We start from the raw sequence: 16,645 nt of genomic DNA on the forward strand, positions 1-16,645 counted from the left end.
TTCATTCTGAATAAATCCAACAAAGGTACAAATGTCCTGAGTTGATGAATTAGGAAGTCAACTCTCTTTGCTGACCTGAAGCTTAGATTTATGAAATGAAACCACATACCTTGATCTCTGGAAGCTGCATAACTTCGGGAAAGACCTCGATGCAGTTGGAGTGAGCAATCACAGTGTGCATGCGCCTGCAATTCATGATCGTTGTTGGGATGGCTTTTAGCTTATTCCCGCTGAGATCAATTTCTTCCAGTTCCTCCAGTTTTGCCATTTTACTAAAAAAAAAAAAAAAAAACTCCATCAGGGAGGGAGTTATAAAATAATTATAAATCCATGTAAAAAGAAAATAATATATGATGAGAATCAAAGAATGAATTAAATTGCTATGACTTTAAGGTTTCATTTGTAACAGTCATTTTTACAAACAAGACCATTTTTTCACTATGATTTTGGAGTACTGAAATATTTTAACACCTCCTTTCCCATTACAGAACAAAAACGATTAACTTCAACTCTTCAACTCTTCAAATTGTCAACAAGAAGGAAAATGGATCACCTGTTCCTCCTTAAAGTCTGTGTGGCAATTAAGTTACCCTGGCAATAATCATATCACTGTATAGCTTGGTTTGAATGCTAATGAAAACACTATTTAAATGAGTCAAAAGCCAGCAATATAACTGCCTTAAAAGGGCTTAGGGAGTATAATTTCTTTGTAGTGGCACTGAAAACTCAAATGGGAGGTAGAGGACGGGTCTATAGCTCATATTAAGATAAGCTTTTTCCCCAAACCCCATTCCCCCAATTCCTCTGACATCACTGATGAATACAAAGTAGTGGTAAGGAGCAAGGGGTGTGTTAAAAGCCCATTTGGATCACCTCTTGCACTTCTGGCAGAGCCCAAATTCACACCAGGGACAAAAGACATTTCTCTCAATTCTTACTAAACATCTACAAAGAAGGAATCTCTCTAACCTTACTTTAATAATATGTTCTAATGCAATTAATTTAATATTTCCATTTAAGAATGTCTTTTATTTTTCAATCCTAATTTATAATCTTCATCAATAATTATAATAACCAACTAAAGAAAAATTCCACAATCAAGGTTTCTTGCATTCTTTATAAATTTGAAAGAAAAAACGCCTCCACCTCTGCAATCACTGTACTAGTATCTGCCACTCTTGTGACCCTCTTTCCACTCCTGCTGATGCTAGACTCCAAGACGCACAGACTTCCCCATTAGTGTGACTCAGACTTGTAAACTGAATAATTTAGTTTACAGTTATTGGTATCACTTCTACCTGTTATAGTTTCATTTGTCACAATACACCTTTAAACAATTTAACAAAAAACACTGTATTATTTTTCTGTCAGCTTTCAAATATAAAGGTTATCTTACTTATCTTGAAAATAAATATATGACTAAGATACAATAAGAACTAAGTTTTTATTTTATGAAGCCAGACCTTTTAATACCATAAACATCCAGTGTATCAGAATATACTACAAACAATATGTACACAAACTATAAAGTAATCCATCTACGATAGCCTGAATTTCTAAGAATATTATTTAAATATGTTATCATCATAATTTGAAAGAAATATGGTAATAAGGTTTGGATTATTTGTCCCCTCCAAATCTCATGTTGAAATGTGATTCCGAATGTTAGAGGTAGGGCCCATGGGAGGTGTTTGGGCCACGGGGGCAGATACCTCATGAATAGCTTGATGCTCTTCCCATGATAATAAGTGAATTCACACACTGTGCATTCACGCAAGAACCTGGCATCTCTTTTGCCCCCTTTCTCACCATGTGACAAACAGCTCCCCTTCACCTTCTACTATGATTGTAAGCTTCCTGAAGACTCACCAGAAGCAGATGCCAGCACTATGCCTTGAAACTAATGGATAATGGCGCATGAAAGATGATTAGAAGTACAGAAAGCAGGTACCCAAAAGAAAAAGTTAAAGAAATTTCCAACTCTCAACACAAAAAGAAGGTGGCAAAAGATGTGAAGACAAAATGACTAGATGGTGGTCACATTCTTTAATTCAGCAGCCATGACCTTGTGTGAGATATAAGGCTGAGGGAGACAGCTAGGTCACAAACCCAGCTCTGAAGATGCTCTGGTTTGTAGGGGAGCTACTGAGCCACATCACAATCCAAAGGGAGACAGAATTCATTACTAGATGGATATTTACAAGGTGTATTAAAAGCTTCTCTGCATTTAGGGTGGGTGATTACACTTGGCATGGGTCACTGGGGGTATATCCTCAGAATCAGAGCTGATGATCCTTTCCTCTGCAGGCTTTAGACATTTATCTGAAAGACGACAATGAGCCCTTTCAGATAGGTTACTGTTAATGTGATTATCATGGTTTTTTCCCAAAAATATCATTTCCTCATTCCATAGTAAAGTAAAAGCACATGGAAGTAAGTACAAAATAGTTTAATCATTAATCTCAAATGAGGAAGAAAGTAAACATTAAGCCACAAACAGAGCAAGACTTTAAGTCAACACATACGTGAGCCTTCCTCCTTCCGCAAGGGCTGGTAGCCCTGAAGGCAGCAGAGGGAGGCTGTGAGAGTATTTTGATTTGGCCCCAATGCTGAGTTGCAGTTACCAAGCAGAATACCAGAGGGGTTAGTGTTTGCTTCTTTGATGCGTGGGTGTGTGTTCCAAGTCCTAACTTGTTAGATGGATAAATGCCAATGAAGTGGAAACAGAGTAAATCCTCACAGCAGGCTCAGCGCATAGATTCACTCAAAGTTAGATATAATGTCACTGCTCCCTGAAAATTAGAAATTAAAGTAAAAACAAATTAAAAATGGACTCTTCTGAGAGCCATCATTTGCAATGTTACAGTTTCTATGGTAGTGGAGACTACCACTGCTTTGTACATCATGAGTATAAACATAAAATTGGTAGATAATGAAGGATTTTCAGGTTCCTGGTTTACATTCCAATTCCCACATATCTGATTAGGTTGATGTTTTTGGAAACTTTATTATTTATTTTATCTTTTAATATTAGGGTCTAACTATATTGCCCAGGCTGGTCTCGAATTCTTGAGCTCAAGTGACCCTCCTACCTTAGCCTCCTGAGTAGCTGGGACTATAGGCACGAACCACCACACCTGGTTCTAGGATAATGGCTTTTCAAAAAATTAATCTGACTGGTTGAAAGAAGCAAAAGAAAAAACATACCTGCTAAACAACACATTTTATTTCAAAATCTTAAGAACATTCTTGTGATTAGGTCTTTGGACACATATGAGGAAAACCAATCTACTTCTCTTTAGGGAAATGTCATCACGGCTTATATAAAGGAAACTGTGAATAGAGGAGGAACAAGCAAATAAACCTGACATCACCTGGGAAATAAATACTTTAGCTTTCACCTTTCTATGAATACGTTTTGAGAAACACAATTCAGAACACAGCTTTATGCCTCTCCTTTACCTTGCTGGAAAACTCTGAAGTCGGTTGTAGGCCATGTGAAGAATCTTCAAATGGGGGTGTCCCGTTAACAAGGGCACACATTTGTCTGTGAGGCTGTTATTTGTCAAATACAACTCTTGTAAGATACTGTTTGTCTCTTCAGAAAGTGTGGCTGGAGGAAGGCTTTCCAGTTTGTTTGCAGATGCGTTCAGGAATCTTAGGCTACAATGACAAAATGCAACAAAACACCATTGAAAAGCCAAAGAAACCCTCAGCAAACCTCACAGCTTTCATACCAGGCACATTAGAAGCTGGGACTAAAAACATGAATTGAAAAGACAAGCAAGTATTTGTATCTGTGATCCACTAACTATGATTAACACAATAGCTATCTACATGTATTAAATGCAGAGATACAATCGATTTTTGTGGAAGCACAAAGGTAAGAGGAAGCAATTATTTATTTTATTTTTGAGTTGGAGTTTCACTCTTGTTGCCCATGCTGGAGTGCAATGGTGCCATCTCGGCTCACTGCAACCTCCGCCTCCTATGTTCAAGCAATTCTCTTGCCTCAGCCTCCCAAGAGGCTGGGATTACAGGCGTCCACCATCATGCCTGGCTAATTTTTGTACTGTTAGTTGAGATGGGGTTTCATCATGTTGGCCAGGCTGGTCTTGAACTCTTGACCTCACGTGTTCTATCTGCCTCAGCTTCCTAAAGTGCTGGGATTACAGGTGTGAGCCACTGCACCCAGCCAATCATTTTTATAGTTGGCAGGGAGTGGAAGAGAAAATGATACGGTAAAGTTAACATTCTGACTTAAGGAAGAGAGAAAAAATTTCCTTTTTTTTTTTTTTTTTTTTTTTTTTTTTTTTTTTTTTTGAGATGGAGTTTGGCTCTTGTTACCCAGGCTGGAGTGCAATGGCGCGATCTCGGCTCACCGCAACCTCCGCCTCCTGGGTTCAGGCAATTCTCCTTCCTCAGCCTCCTGAGTAGCTGGGATTACAGGCACGCGCCAACATGCTTGGCTAATTTTTTGTATCTTTAGTAGAGACGGGGTTTCACCCTGTTGACCAGGATGGTCTCGATCTCTTGACCTCGTGATCCACCCGCCTCGGCCTCCCAAAGTGCTGGGATTACAGGCATGAGCCACCATGCCCAGCCCAAAATTTCCTATTTTGTAATCAAAGGTTCTTGCTGAGGCAGGAGGATTGGTTGAAGCCAGGGGTTTGCGACCAGCCTGGCAACAAAGCAAAACCTTGGCTCTATAAAAATTAGATGAATAAAATAAATAAATAATAAATAAATGGTTCTTATAGTAATAAAACAGATCACAATATTAGATCACAAGACAACTAAATCACAGTGACTGATTCCTTTTCAGTATAATGTCCAAACCACATATTACTGACTTTCACAAGTGTAGGAGATAATTTGTTCTGTATTAAAACAACAGAATATGACATAGCAATTAGAATAAAGAACTAAAACAATATGTATCAACAGGATGAATCTCACAAACACAAAATGACCAAAAGAAGCCAGATACAAGAGGAGACCCACTGCATGATCCCATAACTACACAGAGTTCAAAGTCAGGCAAAATTACTCTGTGGTAACAGAAGTCAGGACAGCAGTAACTGTTAGGTGGGGAGGGAAAGGGAGGCAGTATCCAGGAGACGGTGTGTAATGTTTCGAATATTGTAATGTTCTGTTTCTTAGGCTGGGTGCTGGTTACACAAGTGTGTTCACTTTGAGACAATGCATCAAGTGCACTTATGATTTGGCCACTTTTTTGTATTTATATTGTACTTGAATAAATTTACATCAAAACAAACAAGATAATATATATGCTGCCACAGTTTCCAGATGCTAGAATGAAAAGTGGATAACACATGAAGAGTGGTTTTATACCTAAGATAACTAAAACCGTCAAAAACAGTAAATTCTCCACAGGGATTGTGAAATGCAGATAAATGAACAATGCAAAGCTGAGGAATGCCAACAAATCCTTGCTGTGATCAGGTTCCAACTCACTCCAAAGAGACGGACTGCGTCACACTCAGGAGTCAGAGATGACCCTCCTGATTCACGACAAATTCCACCTGCAGCTGCAGCAGGTGGAAAAGAGAGAGTGCTCAGTACATAGGACTCACCTACAAGAGTTAGAAGGGTCAAATCTCCCATGCCTCCCCCAACCCCCAGATCAACCCTGTTGATGAGCCACACTATTCCTTCATTTCAATCACTTTGGTTTGAAACTTTCATCATTCAATTCAGGACTATTCTGCCATGCGTTTTTTGTTTTTTTTTTTTAAGAAAGAATAAAATAATCTTTAAAAAGAATACAGAATACCAAGTACAGTTATTTTTAATTTTGGATAGGAAAAAAGAAAAAGTCTATCAGGAGTCCTCACAAGGACTGTCACTCCAAGCTCTCAATCCACTGATTTAAAACTCTTCAATCTTGTACAACCCCTTCAACACACAAACACCAACTCCATTACTTATCTGAGGAAAAGCAGCTTCCCCAAAATAGAACATTTTCCATTAAAGAAACACGTATTCCGTTGACATTAAAAAAAAAAAAAAAAGGAAGTTAGAGAAAGGCTGTCCAGACCATAAATAGTCATGGGAAATTACAGTCATGTGTGCTACAGAGAAGAAAATAAAGGTCACTGCTGCAGTTTCTGAAATGGTTTTGAACTAGGAAGGAAACCAGTTTCAGCACCACAGTTGTTTACCATAGCTGTTTAGAGTAATTTTATGAGTCTTTCTTCGGGTCCCATTTAGACCACCTAATTTCTTGTTAAGAATTTCTTCAGTGTAGCATTAGAGTAAGTTAAAATGTAAGAAATACATTTTATTGCCCTAAGATATCATGGACTAGTGTTGGCTGGGACACCATATAAAATAATTTCATTAAAACAGAATTCTTGGCCAGGCGTAGAGGCTCACATCTGTAATCCCAGGACTTTGGGAGGACAAGGCAGGTGAATAACCTGAGGTCAGGAGTTCCAGACCAGCCTGGCCAACATGGTGAAACTCCTCTTTATTAAAAATACAAATATTAGCTGGGCATGGTGGTGGGTGCCTGTAAATACCAGCTACTGGGGAGGGTGAGGCAGGAGAATTGCTTAAACACAGGAGGCAGAGGTTGCAGTGAGCCAAGATTGTGCCATTGCACTCCAGCCTGGGTGACAAGAGCAAAACTCCACCTCAAAAAAAAAAGAAAAAAAAAATAGAATTCTCTAGGATATATGTAGTCTCTCTCTCACACACACACGCACGCGCACGCGCACACACACACACACGATAAAAGAGAGTGAATTCATCAATGTTTGCATATTTTTTAGGCCAGAAAAGAGGGAATGTTTTAAAAACAGATAAGTGAATGCTCATCTAGAAAGCTGCCAAGTGACTTTAAAAACTCCTCATATCATCTGAATAAAGGGAAGAAAGTGATTTCCACACACATTTATCCTCTCATCTTTTTGAAATTTGCCTGTAATTAAGGAACTATATACCTTTTATGCAAAATTAAGGAGGAAAAATGCCAGCATTATTCCCCTCCAAGAAATGAAACTAGTTAGTTGAAACCATATGAGGTTGTTCCAAAGGACATCATCTGAACTGCATAAAGTCTGACTTAATCACTTTGTTGGTTAATAGTCAAAAAGCAAACACTTAAACTAAAAATGTTTTTTACTGTCATAGTCTCAGGAAAATTAAATTCCATACCTATTCACTTAAGCCATTCCTCCTACAACTCACGATGTTTCAGCAGGAGACAACTTAAATTGGTTTACAGTCTATATGTCCTCCTTCCACCGGAATGAACAAATACTTTAGTTTTGCAAAATTTCTCCATGATGGATAACAATGTTAGTAAATAAATAGGCTCCAGAACCCCACTCTCTGCTTTCAACCTTGCAAAAAAGCTAAATTCTTAAAGCGCTGAGTCAGGTCTCAACTCACTATGATGTGATAACTATCCTCAAGCTTCTTCCTTACAGATTATATAATAACTACACTATAAAAAGATGGTTTAATGCACCAAGAGATGTTTCATGCTTCATCCATATAATCTTTTTCACTACACAACCCTCTTCTAATTAGAGAAAGAGCAGTAACATATCACTGTTTTCTTTTCTTTTGTAAGGTACTTTGTAGATACCACAGATTTTTTTTTTTTTTTTTTTTTTTTTTTTTAGACAGAGTCTCACTCTGTCACCCAGGCTGGAGTGCAGTGGCATGATCCTGACTCAGTGCAACCTCCGCCTCCCAGGTTCAAGTAATTCTCCCATCTCAGTGTCCCGAGTAGTTGAGATTACAGGCATACACCACCATGCCCAGCTAATTTTTGTATTTTTAGTAGAGACAAGGTTTTACCATGTTGGCCAGGCTGGTCTTAAACTCCTGACCTCAAGTGATCCACTTGCCTTGGCCTCCCAAAGTGCTGGGATTACAGGTGTGAGCCACTGCACCCAGCTGTTATTTTCTGTCTCATTTGATTTTTCCATCATCCCAGAAGTATACCCTCCCATATTTCACAAAAGACAGAAATCAAAGCTGCGAAAGTCAAAATTATTTGGCAATGGTTCAATAGTAACTAGTGGCAGAGACAGAAATAAAACTGGGATTTCATCAATCTGAAGTCCACAGTTTTCTATTACGTGTCTCCAAAATTCAAATGTTGAAAAATATTTATAAAAATATTTTTGTGGGGACATTTTCATAGGTCCTTTTTCTCTAAAGGAGCTGGAAGATCAAGTAGGGCACCTGCATGTAACGTGAAGACCATGTGTGCACAGCATTTCAAATTCAATTCTTAAAATAAGTTAGTAAATAGCATAGTACTCAAGAACTTTTCTCAGCATAAAGTTCAAAAGTCACAGAGAAAAGATACACAGACATGGCTCCTGCCCTACAGTGCCTGGAAAGTCACCCGCAACAGCAGTGAGACAAATCCATTTCCTGCTTCTTGAGCAATTGCTCTGTTCTCCTTGGCACATTCTGTCCATTTGACTCATCTATATATATTTTTTTGTTTTGTTTGTTTGCTTTTTAGTAATTTCCAGCACATCCTTAAATTTAACAGCCAAATTCTGTCCTTGAAACAGGGCACAGGATTTGGTACCATAACAGATTTACCTATTTGTAGGCATACCAGGCAATCTTTTAATAATTTTTCTGGAAATCTGTACTGGGACTTATATACTACTGAAAATCTATATAGTCAGAACTGTCTAACCCCAGCAAACCCCAACTTACTTTTAGGCAACCCTCTGATTTTTGTCTCCAAAGCATTCCAGACGTGTCAAAACATTTTAAGTTTCTTATTATTGCTTGTTTTTACAACAAAGCCCTTTTGACAGTTTCATCTATCTTCACAAGGCTGATACTTCACGGTGTATTTCATTATCAGGCCTCCTCAGTCTCCTCCAATCAGTCTCATTATCTTAAATGACCTTTATGTTTTTGAAGTGTACTAGACAAATATTCGGTAAAGTGTCTCTCAATCTAGGTTTCATGTTTCATCATCATTAGAATAAGGTCATGAAGTTTTGGCAAAAATACCACAGAGGTTGTACCCTTCTCAGGGCATCACATCAGGAGGTATGTGACACCAATGTCTTAATGCAGATATTAACTTTGCTTACTTGGTTAAGGTGGTGTCTGCCCAGTATCTCCACTGCAAAGTTATAATTTTTTTCTTTTGTAATTTAGTAAACATGTGGAGAGATCATTTGAGACTACGAAACTCTTCTGTTTCTCATACTTTTGCCCAATAATTTAGCATTTGTGCTTCGTAACAATCACTTCCGTGTTGTTTTTCAAATGATTTTTCTATTTTCAAGATTCCCTCTACTTAAGGTTTGTTAAATGGAATTATCTTACAAAAGCTCTCCCTATTTATTCACCCAATTACCTGTTTTACTTCAGTATGGTCATATAGATGTTTATTTTATACTACTGGATAGAATTCATTACTATCATTGTGTACTTTTTGCTCACATTGTCCCAAATGTGGCCACTGGGAGCTTCTACAAGTTGACTCATGCATCCTTTGACATGCTCCCATCAATTTTGTGAGCTTTTTTTTTTTTGGAGACAGTTTCCCTCTTGTGGCCCAGGCCAGAGTGCAATGGCACTCTTGGCTCACCACAACCCCACCTCACGGGTTCAAGTGATTCTCCTGTCTCAGCTTCCTGAGTGGTTGGGATTACAGGCATGCGCCACCATGCCAGAGACAAGGTTTCTCCATGTTGGTCAGGTTGGTCTCGAACTCCCGACCTCAGGTGATCTGTCTGCCTCAGCCTCCCAAAGTGCTGGGATTATAGGCATGAGCCACTACGCCCAGCCAGAGCATTTGTTTACTTTTGGACTCATTTTGTGTTCAGCCTGTTCTAGCCCTACAATTAATCCTGTTTCCAAGGACACCTGATTTCTTTTCTGAAGAATGGTACTTAAAAACCAAGTAAGCAAAGTTAATATCTGCATTAAGACATTGTTTTATTTTTTGTGAGACAGAGTCTTGCTCTGTTGCCCAGGTTAGAGAGCAATGGCCCGATCTAGGCTCCCTGCAACCTCTGCTTCCTGGGTTCAAGTGATTCTCCCATCTTAGCCTCCCAAGTAGCTGGGATTATAAGCACGTACCACCAGGCCCAGCTAATTTTTGTATTTTTAGTTCAGACAGGGTTTCACCATGTTGGCCAGGCTGGTCTTGAACTCCTGACCTCAGGTGATCTGCCTTCCTCAGACTCCCAAAGAACTGGGATTACAGGCATGAGCCACCGCGACCAGACAAAAACCAAGGTCTTGATGTTAGAGATACTTCCTGGTATTGGGGTGTCACTACTTCTAGGCCTTCTTCTCAGCAGAAAGAACTAAAACATACATGTTTAGCTGTCTGGTAAAGTTTGTCTCTCCCTTGTATTAACAGTCTTACTTTTTCAGTGTTTTCCTGGCTATTCTTTTTTTTTGAGACAGAGTTTCGCTCTTGTTACCCAGGCTGGAGTGCAATGGCGCGATCTCGGCTCACCACAAACTCCGCCTCCTGGGTTCAAGCAATTCTCCTGCCTCAGCCTCCCGAGTAGCTGGGACTACAGGTGTGCACCACCATGCCTAGCTAATTTTTGTATTTTTATTAGAGACGGGGTTTCACCCTGTTGACCAGTATGGTCTCGATCTCTTGACCTCATGATCCACCCGCCTCGGCCTCCCAAAGTGCTGGGATTATAGGCGTGAGCCACCGTGCCCGGCCTCCTGGCTATTCTTTTTTGATTCTTTTAACCATATGAACAGTAGCATCCATTTGTCTAACTTCATTATAAAAGTGTTTTGGTATTTACATGATGATTGTATTAAATTTGCAAAGTAATGTACAAAAACCTGATATCTTAACAATATTAAGTCATCCTATCCAAGAACAAGGAATATTGCTCAATTTGTTTAAATTTGCAAATTTCAGAAGTGTTTTAATGTTTTATTCACATAGTTTTTGTGCATTTCTTAAGTTTATTCCTAAGCATTTAATCTTCTTTGATGCTATTTTAAATGGGATTTTCACAACCAATATGTCTTCCAACGGCTATGCTTGTATATACAAAAGCTTTTGCTTTCTGCATATTAATTTTATATTCTGCTACTTTACTGAAATGTTTTATTGTTTGAATTCACTTACCAGTGATTGTCTAGGATTTTCCAAGTATGCTATCATGTTAATTGCAATAGAGCTAATTTATCTCTTCTTTACCAACTCTCATGTCTCTAACTGACCTTTCCTTGTCTAATTCCCTGGGTAATATATCTAGCATAACATTGAGTAAGAGTTAAAATAATGGGCATTCCTTTCCTGTTACTGATATTAGTGGAAACACCACTGAGGTTTCCCCACTAAGAAACTGGCTTTAGGACTAAGTGTGTGTGTGTATACAATGTTAAGGAAGTATATCTCTCAATACCTGAGGTACTATTTTCCTTATTTTTTTATTAACAGCTTTATTGAGATATAATTCATAATTCACATATGGCTACACATTGTTTGTCAACACATCAGCTGAGGAACATTTAGGTTGTTTCCATTTTGGGTGTGAGTTAAGTTCAGGTACATGTATATTTTATTTTAGACTCACAAGGTACATGTGCAGGTCTGTTACATGAGTAAATTGTCTAATGCTGGCATTTAGGCATCACCCAAATATTTAGGTACCACCAAATAGTACTCAATAAGCAGTTTTTCAAACCTGATATCCCTTAACCCTTTCAGAGTCCTCAGTGTCTCTTGTTTCCAGCTTTATGTCCATGTGTACATACTGTTTAGCTCCCATGTATTAAGAATGTATGGTATTTGTTTTTGTTTCTGTATTAATTCACTGAGGATAACAGTCTCCAGCTGCATCCATGTTGTTGCAAAGGAGGTAATTTTGTTCTTTTCTGTGGCTGTGTAGTATTCCATGGCATATATGTACCATATTTTATTTATCCAATTCACCACCGATGGGTATATAGGTTGATTCGATGACTGTGCTATTGTGACTAGTGTTGCAATAAATATATGAGTGCAGGGAGGGTGTCTTTTTGATAAACGATTTCTTTTACTTTGGGTAGATATTCAGTAGTGGGATTGCTAGGTGGAATGGTATCTCTATTTTTAGTTCTTTGAGAAATCTTCATACTGTTTTCCATAGGGGTTGAACTAATTTACACTCCTACCAACAATGTATAAGTGTTCTCTTTTCTCCATATCTTTGCTGACATGTGTTTTTTTTTTTTTTTTTTTTTTTACTTAATAGTCATTTTGACTGGTGTGAGATGGTATCTCATTGTGGTTGTAATTTGCATTTATCTGATGATTAGTGATGTTGAGCATTTTTTCATGTTTGCTGGCAGCCTGAATTTTTTCTTTTGAGAAGTGTCTATTCATGTCCTTTGCTCACTTTTTAATAGGGTTGTTTCTTTCTTATTTGAGTTCCTTATAGGTTCTGGATATCAGTCCTTTGTCAGTTACATAGTTTGTAAATATTTCCTCCCATTCTGTAGATTGTGTGTTCACTCTTGTTTCTTTTGCTGTGCAGAAGCTCTTTAGTTTAATTAAGTCCCATTTGTCAATATTCGTTTTTGTTGTATGTGCCTTCAAGGTCTTAGTCATAAATTCTTTGCCTAGGCCAATGTCCAGAAGAGTTTTTCTAGGTTTTCTTCTATGATTTTTATACTGTGAGGTATTAATATTTAAGTTTTTAATCCACCTCGAGTTAATTTTTGTATATAGTGAAAGGCAGGGGTCCAGTTTCATTCTTCAGCATATGACTAACCGGTTTTCCCAGACTATTTATGGAATAGGGTGTCCTTTCCTCATTGTTTATTTTTGTTGACTTTGTCAAAAGATCAGTTGGTTGTAGGTGTATGATTTTATTCCCAGGTTCTCTATTTTGTTCCTTTGATCTATTTGTCTGTTTTTGTACAGGTTTGTTGCTGTTTTCATTACTACAGCATTTGCAGTAAATTACCTTGAGGTCAGGTAATGTGATGCCTAAGACTTTGTTCTTTTTGCTTAGGACTGTTTCAGCTATTTGGCTCTTTTGTGTTTCCTATAAATTTTATAATTTTTTTTTCTAATTTCATGAAAAATGAAATTGGTAATCTGATAGGAATTACATTGAATCTGTATATTGTTTGGGCAGTATAGCCATTTAAACGATACTGATTCTTCCAATCCATGAGCGTATGATGTTTTTCCACTTGTTTGTGTCATCTCTGATTTCTTTCATCAGTGTCTTATAGTTCTCCTTCAAGAGATCTTTCACCTCCTCAAATAAATGTATTCCTAGGTATTTTATTTTTTTTGTGCTATTGTAAATGGGATTGTATTCTTGGTTTGTTGCTCAGCTTGAATGTTATTGGTGTATAGACATGCTACTGATATCTGATGCTGATTCTGAATCCTGAAATTTTACTAAAGTTGTTTATCAAGTCTAAGAGTCTTTTGGAGGAATTTTTAGGGTTTTCTAGGTATAGAGTCACATCGTCAACAAACAGATAATTTGATTTCCATCTTTTTGGATGGCTTTTATTCTTTCTCTTGCCTCACTGCTCTGGTTAGGACTTTTAGTACTACTATGTTGAATAGGAATGGTGAGAGTAGTCAAGCAGTCTTGTCCCAGTGTTAAGGGGAACACTTTTGCCCATTCAGTATGATGTTGGCTGTCGGTTTGTCGTAGATGGCTCTTACTAGTCTGAGGTATATTCTGTGGATGCCTAGTTTGTTGAGACTTATTATCATAATGGGATAATGGATTTTAATCAAAGACTTTTTTCTCATCTATTGAGACGATACAGTTTTTGTTTTTAATTCCGTTTATGTGGTGAATCACATATATTGATTTGTGTTTACTGAATCATCCTTGCATCCCAGGAATAAAGCTCTATTGAGCATGATGGATTATCTTTTTGATATGCTGCTGAATTCAGTTTGCTATTTAATGAGGATTTTTGTGTCTACGTTCATCAGAGATATTGGCCTGTTATTTTCCTTTTTTGTCGTGTCCTTGCTAGATTTTGGTACCAGGATGACACTGGTTTCAAAGAATGAGGCAGGGAGGAATCCTGCCTCCTCAATTTTTGGATAGCTTAAGTAAGATTGGTACCAGCTCTTCTCTGTTATGCCTGGTAGAATTCAGATGTGAATTCATCTGCTCCAGGGCTTTTTTTTTTGTTGGTAGACTTTTTATTAGTGACTCAATTTTGTAACTCATTCATTATTGGTCTGTTCAGGATTTCTATTTCTTCCTGGAATGGAAAGAATTTATTCATTTCCTCTAGATTTTCTAGTTTGTGTGCATAGAGATATTCGTAGTAGTCTCTCTGAAGATCTTTTGTATTTCTGTGCTATCAGTTGTAATGTCATCTCTGTCATTTTTAATTCATTTTTAATTTTGCTTATTTGGATGTTCTCTTTTTTTTCTTGGTTAATCTAGCTGGTAGTCTATTAATTTTGTTTATCCTTTCAAAGAACCAACTTTTTGTTTCATTCATGCTTTTTTTTGGTCTTAATTTCATTGAGTTCTCCTCTGATCTTAAGTTATTTCTTTTCTTCTGCTAGCTCTGGGTTTAGTGTGTTCTGTTTTTTCTAGTTACTTTAGGTTTAACAATTAGTTGTTAATTTGAGGTTTTTCTGTTTTCTTGATGCAGGCACTTAGTGCTATAAACATTCCCTTTGCTGTATCCCAGAGGTAATGGCATATTGTGTTGCTATTTTGATTTGTTTTAAAGAATTTTTTTATTTTTGCCTTCATTTCATGTTTATCCCAGAGTCAATCAGAGGATCAAGTTGTTTAGTTTCCATGTATTTGTATGTTTTTGAGAGTTTCTCTTGGTATTGATTTCTAGTTTTATTCCACTGTGGTCTGAGAAGACCCTTGAAGGATTTCAATTTTTTGAATTTGTTGAGATTTGCTTTATCACTGAGCATGTGGTCAATCTTTGAGAATGTTCTGTGCACAGATGAGAAGAATGTATATTTTGTGGTGGTTGGGTGAAGTATTCTGCAGACAGCTAATACGTCTGTTTGGTCAAATGTCAAATTTAAGTCCAGAGTTAATGTTCTGCCTTAATAATCTGTTTGATGAGGTATTGAAATGAACTATTATTATTGTATCACTATCTCTTTCTTAGGTCTGGTATTCGTTTTATAAATCTGAATGCTCTGATGTTGGATGAGTATATACACAGGACATTTAAATCTTCTGGTTAAATTGAACCTTTTATTATATATTGCCTTTTTTTTTTTTTTTTTTACTGTTGTTGGTTTAAAGTCTGTTTTATCTGATAGAAGAATAGCAACTCCTATTCTTTTTTGTTTTCTATTTGCATGACGTATCTTTCTCCTTCCCTTTACTTTGAGCCTATAGATGTCATTATATATGAGATGAGTCTCTTGAAGGCAACAGAAGGTTGGGTTCAAGCACACGTACTGATATATCTGAGTCTCAACTCTGTCATAATTATTTCATATTTATATTTGACATGTTTCCCTCTCTATGGGATATATATTATTTCTTCTTTAATACATTATTTTTTCTGGTATTTAAGGAAGTTTGTATTTTTGTTCTCATGGTTATCTCTGTACTTATGTCTTATTAAATGACCTTAACCCCTTGGAGTAATCATTTCTTATCTGGCTTACCAGTTTTTGTCAGTATTCTGTAAGTTACACCTATTGCCTAGTTGGCAATCAGTAAGCTCCTTCTACTTTACTCTTTCTCCTTTTCCTCTCTTCCCATTTCTAAGCTGCATTATTTTTTATTTTTGTTTTGTTTTTAAGACAAGGTCTCTCTCTGTCACCCAGGCTAGAGTGCAGTGGCCCAGTCAGATCTCACTGCACCCTCAAGTTCCTGGGCTCAAGAATCCCTGAGAGGCTCCTGCCTCAGCCTTTCAAGAAGCTGGAACTGTAAGTGTATGCTACCATGCCTGGTTAATATTAAAAATTCTTTGTAGAGACAGGGTCTTGCTTATTACCCAGGCTTGTCTCAAAACTTCCTCTTGCTTTGGCCTCCAAAGTTCTAGGACTACAGGCATGAGCCACCACTCCCAGTCAAGCTGCATTACCAACAGTTTGTCATCACTAACAGTTTTTGTATATTAATCTTCCACCCTCTTTCCCACCTTTCAGTCTCAAATCTATATTTATATATATACCAAAATACTCACTATCATTCCCTTTGCTAAAATATACTAGTTATTTCTTGGTTGGATTAAGTTTATCCTCTGGTCCATCATTGTCCATACAGCTTTCTGTGTGGACAAAATTCTATATATCTTCACTCTCCAGCAATGGAACCCACTAGTTACATGTGGCTACTGAGTACCTAAAATATGACTAATACAATGAAATAACTAAGTCTTATACATTTATAAATTATAACTCACTAAAATTACTATTAAAACCCACTGGATTACATACTTTTTTACCAGGATGAATTTTATGGTGTGTGTTTATCTAAAAAGCTACATGTGACTACAGGCTTCAAATAAGACTTAACAGCTTTAGTAGATTCCTGGAGAAGGGATCATGTTTTTAGAGACAGGGTCTCTCTCTCACACTCAGGCAACAGTGGCCCAATCCAGATTACTGTGTAAGTCCTTGAAGTCTTTAAAAAACAGCTTTACAGAGACATAATTCACATAATATAAAATACACTCT

The 16,645-nt window shown here is 37.4% G+C and overlaps 1 protein-coding gene across 1 annotated transcript in view; it reads right to left on the minus strand.

Annotated features, from left to right (window-relative positions):
- The window catches only part of PHLPP1 (PH domain and leucine rich repeat protein phosphatase 1), a 245,055-nt gene that overhangs the window by 31,434 nt on the left and 196,976 nt on the right, over window positions 1-16,645 (minus strand). The window contains exons 11-12 of the mRNA XM_012446430.2: window positions 3,463-3,663; window positions 110-272 (exon numbers count right to left, since the gene is read on the minus strand). Of these exons, the coding sequence (XP_012301853.2) occupies window positions 110-272; window positions 3,463-3,663 (364 nt within the window). The remainder of the gene's footprint in view (window positions 1-109; window positions 273-3,462; window positions 3,664-16,645) is intronic.

This window comes from Aotus nancymaae, unplaced genomic scaffold, assembly GCF_030222135.1.
Source record: "Aotus nancymaae isolate 86718 unplaced genomic scaffold, 86718_ANA_hifiasm-v0.15.2.pri h1tg000020l, whole genome shotgun sequence".
Classification (NCBI taxonomy): Eukaryota; Metazoa; Chordata; class Mammalia; order Primates; family Aotidae; genus Aotus; species Aotus nancymaae.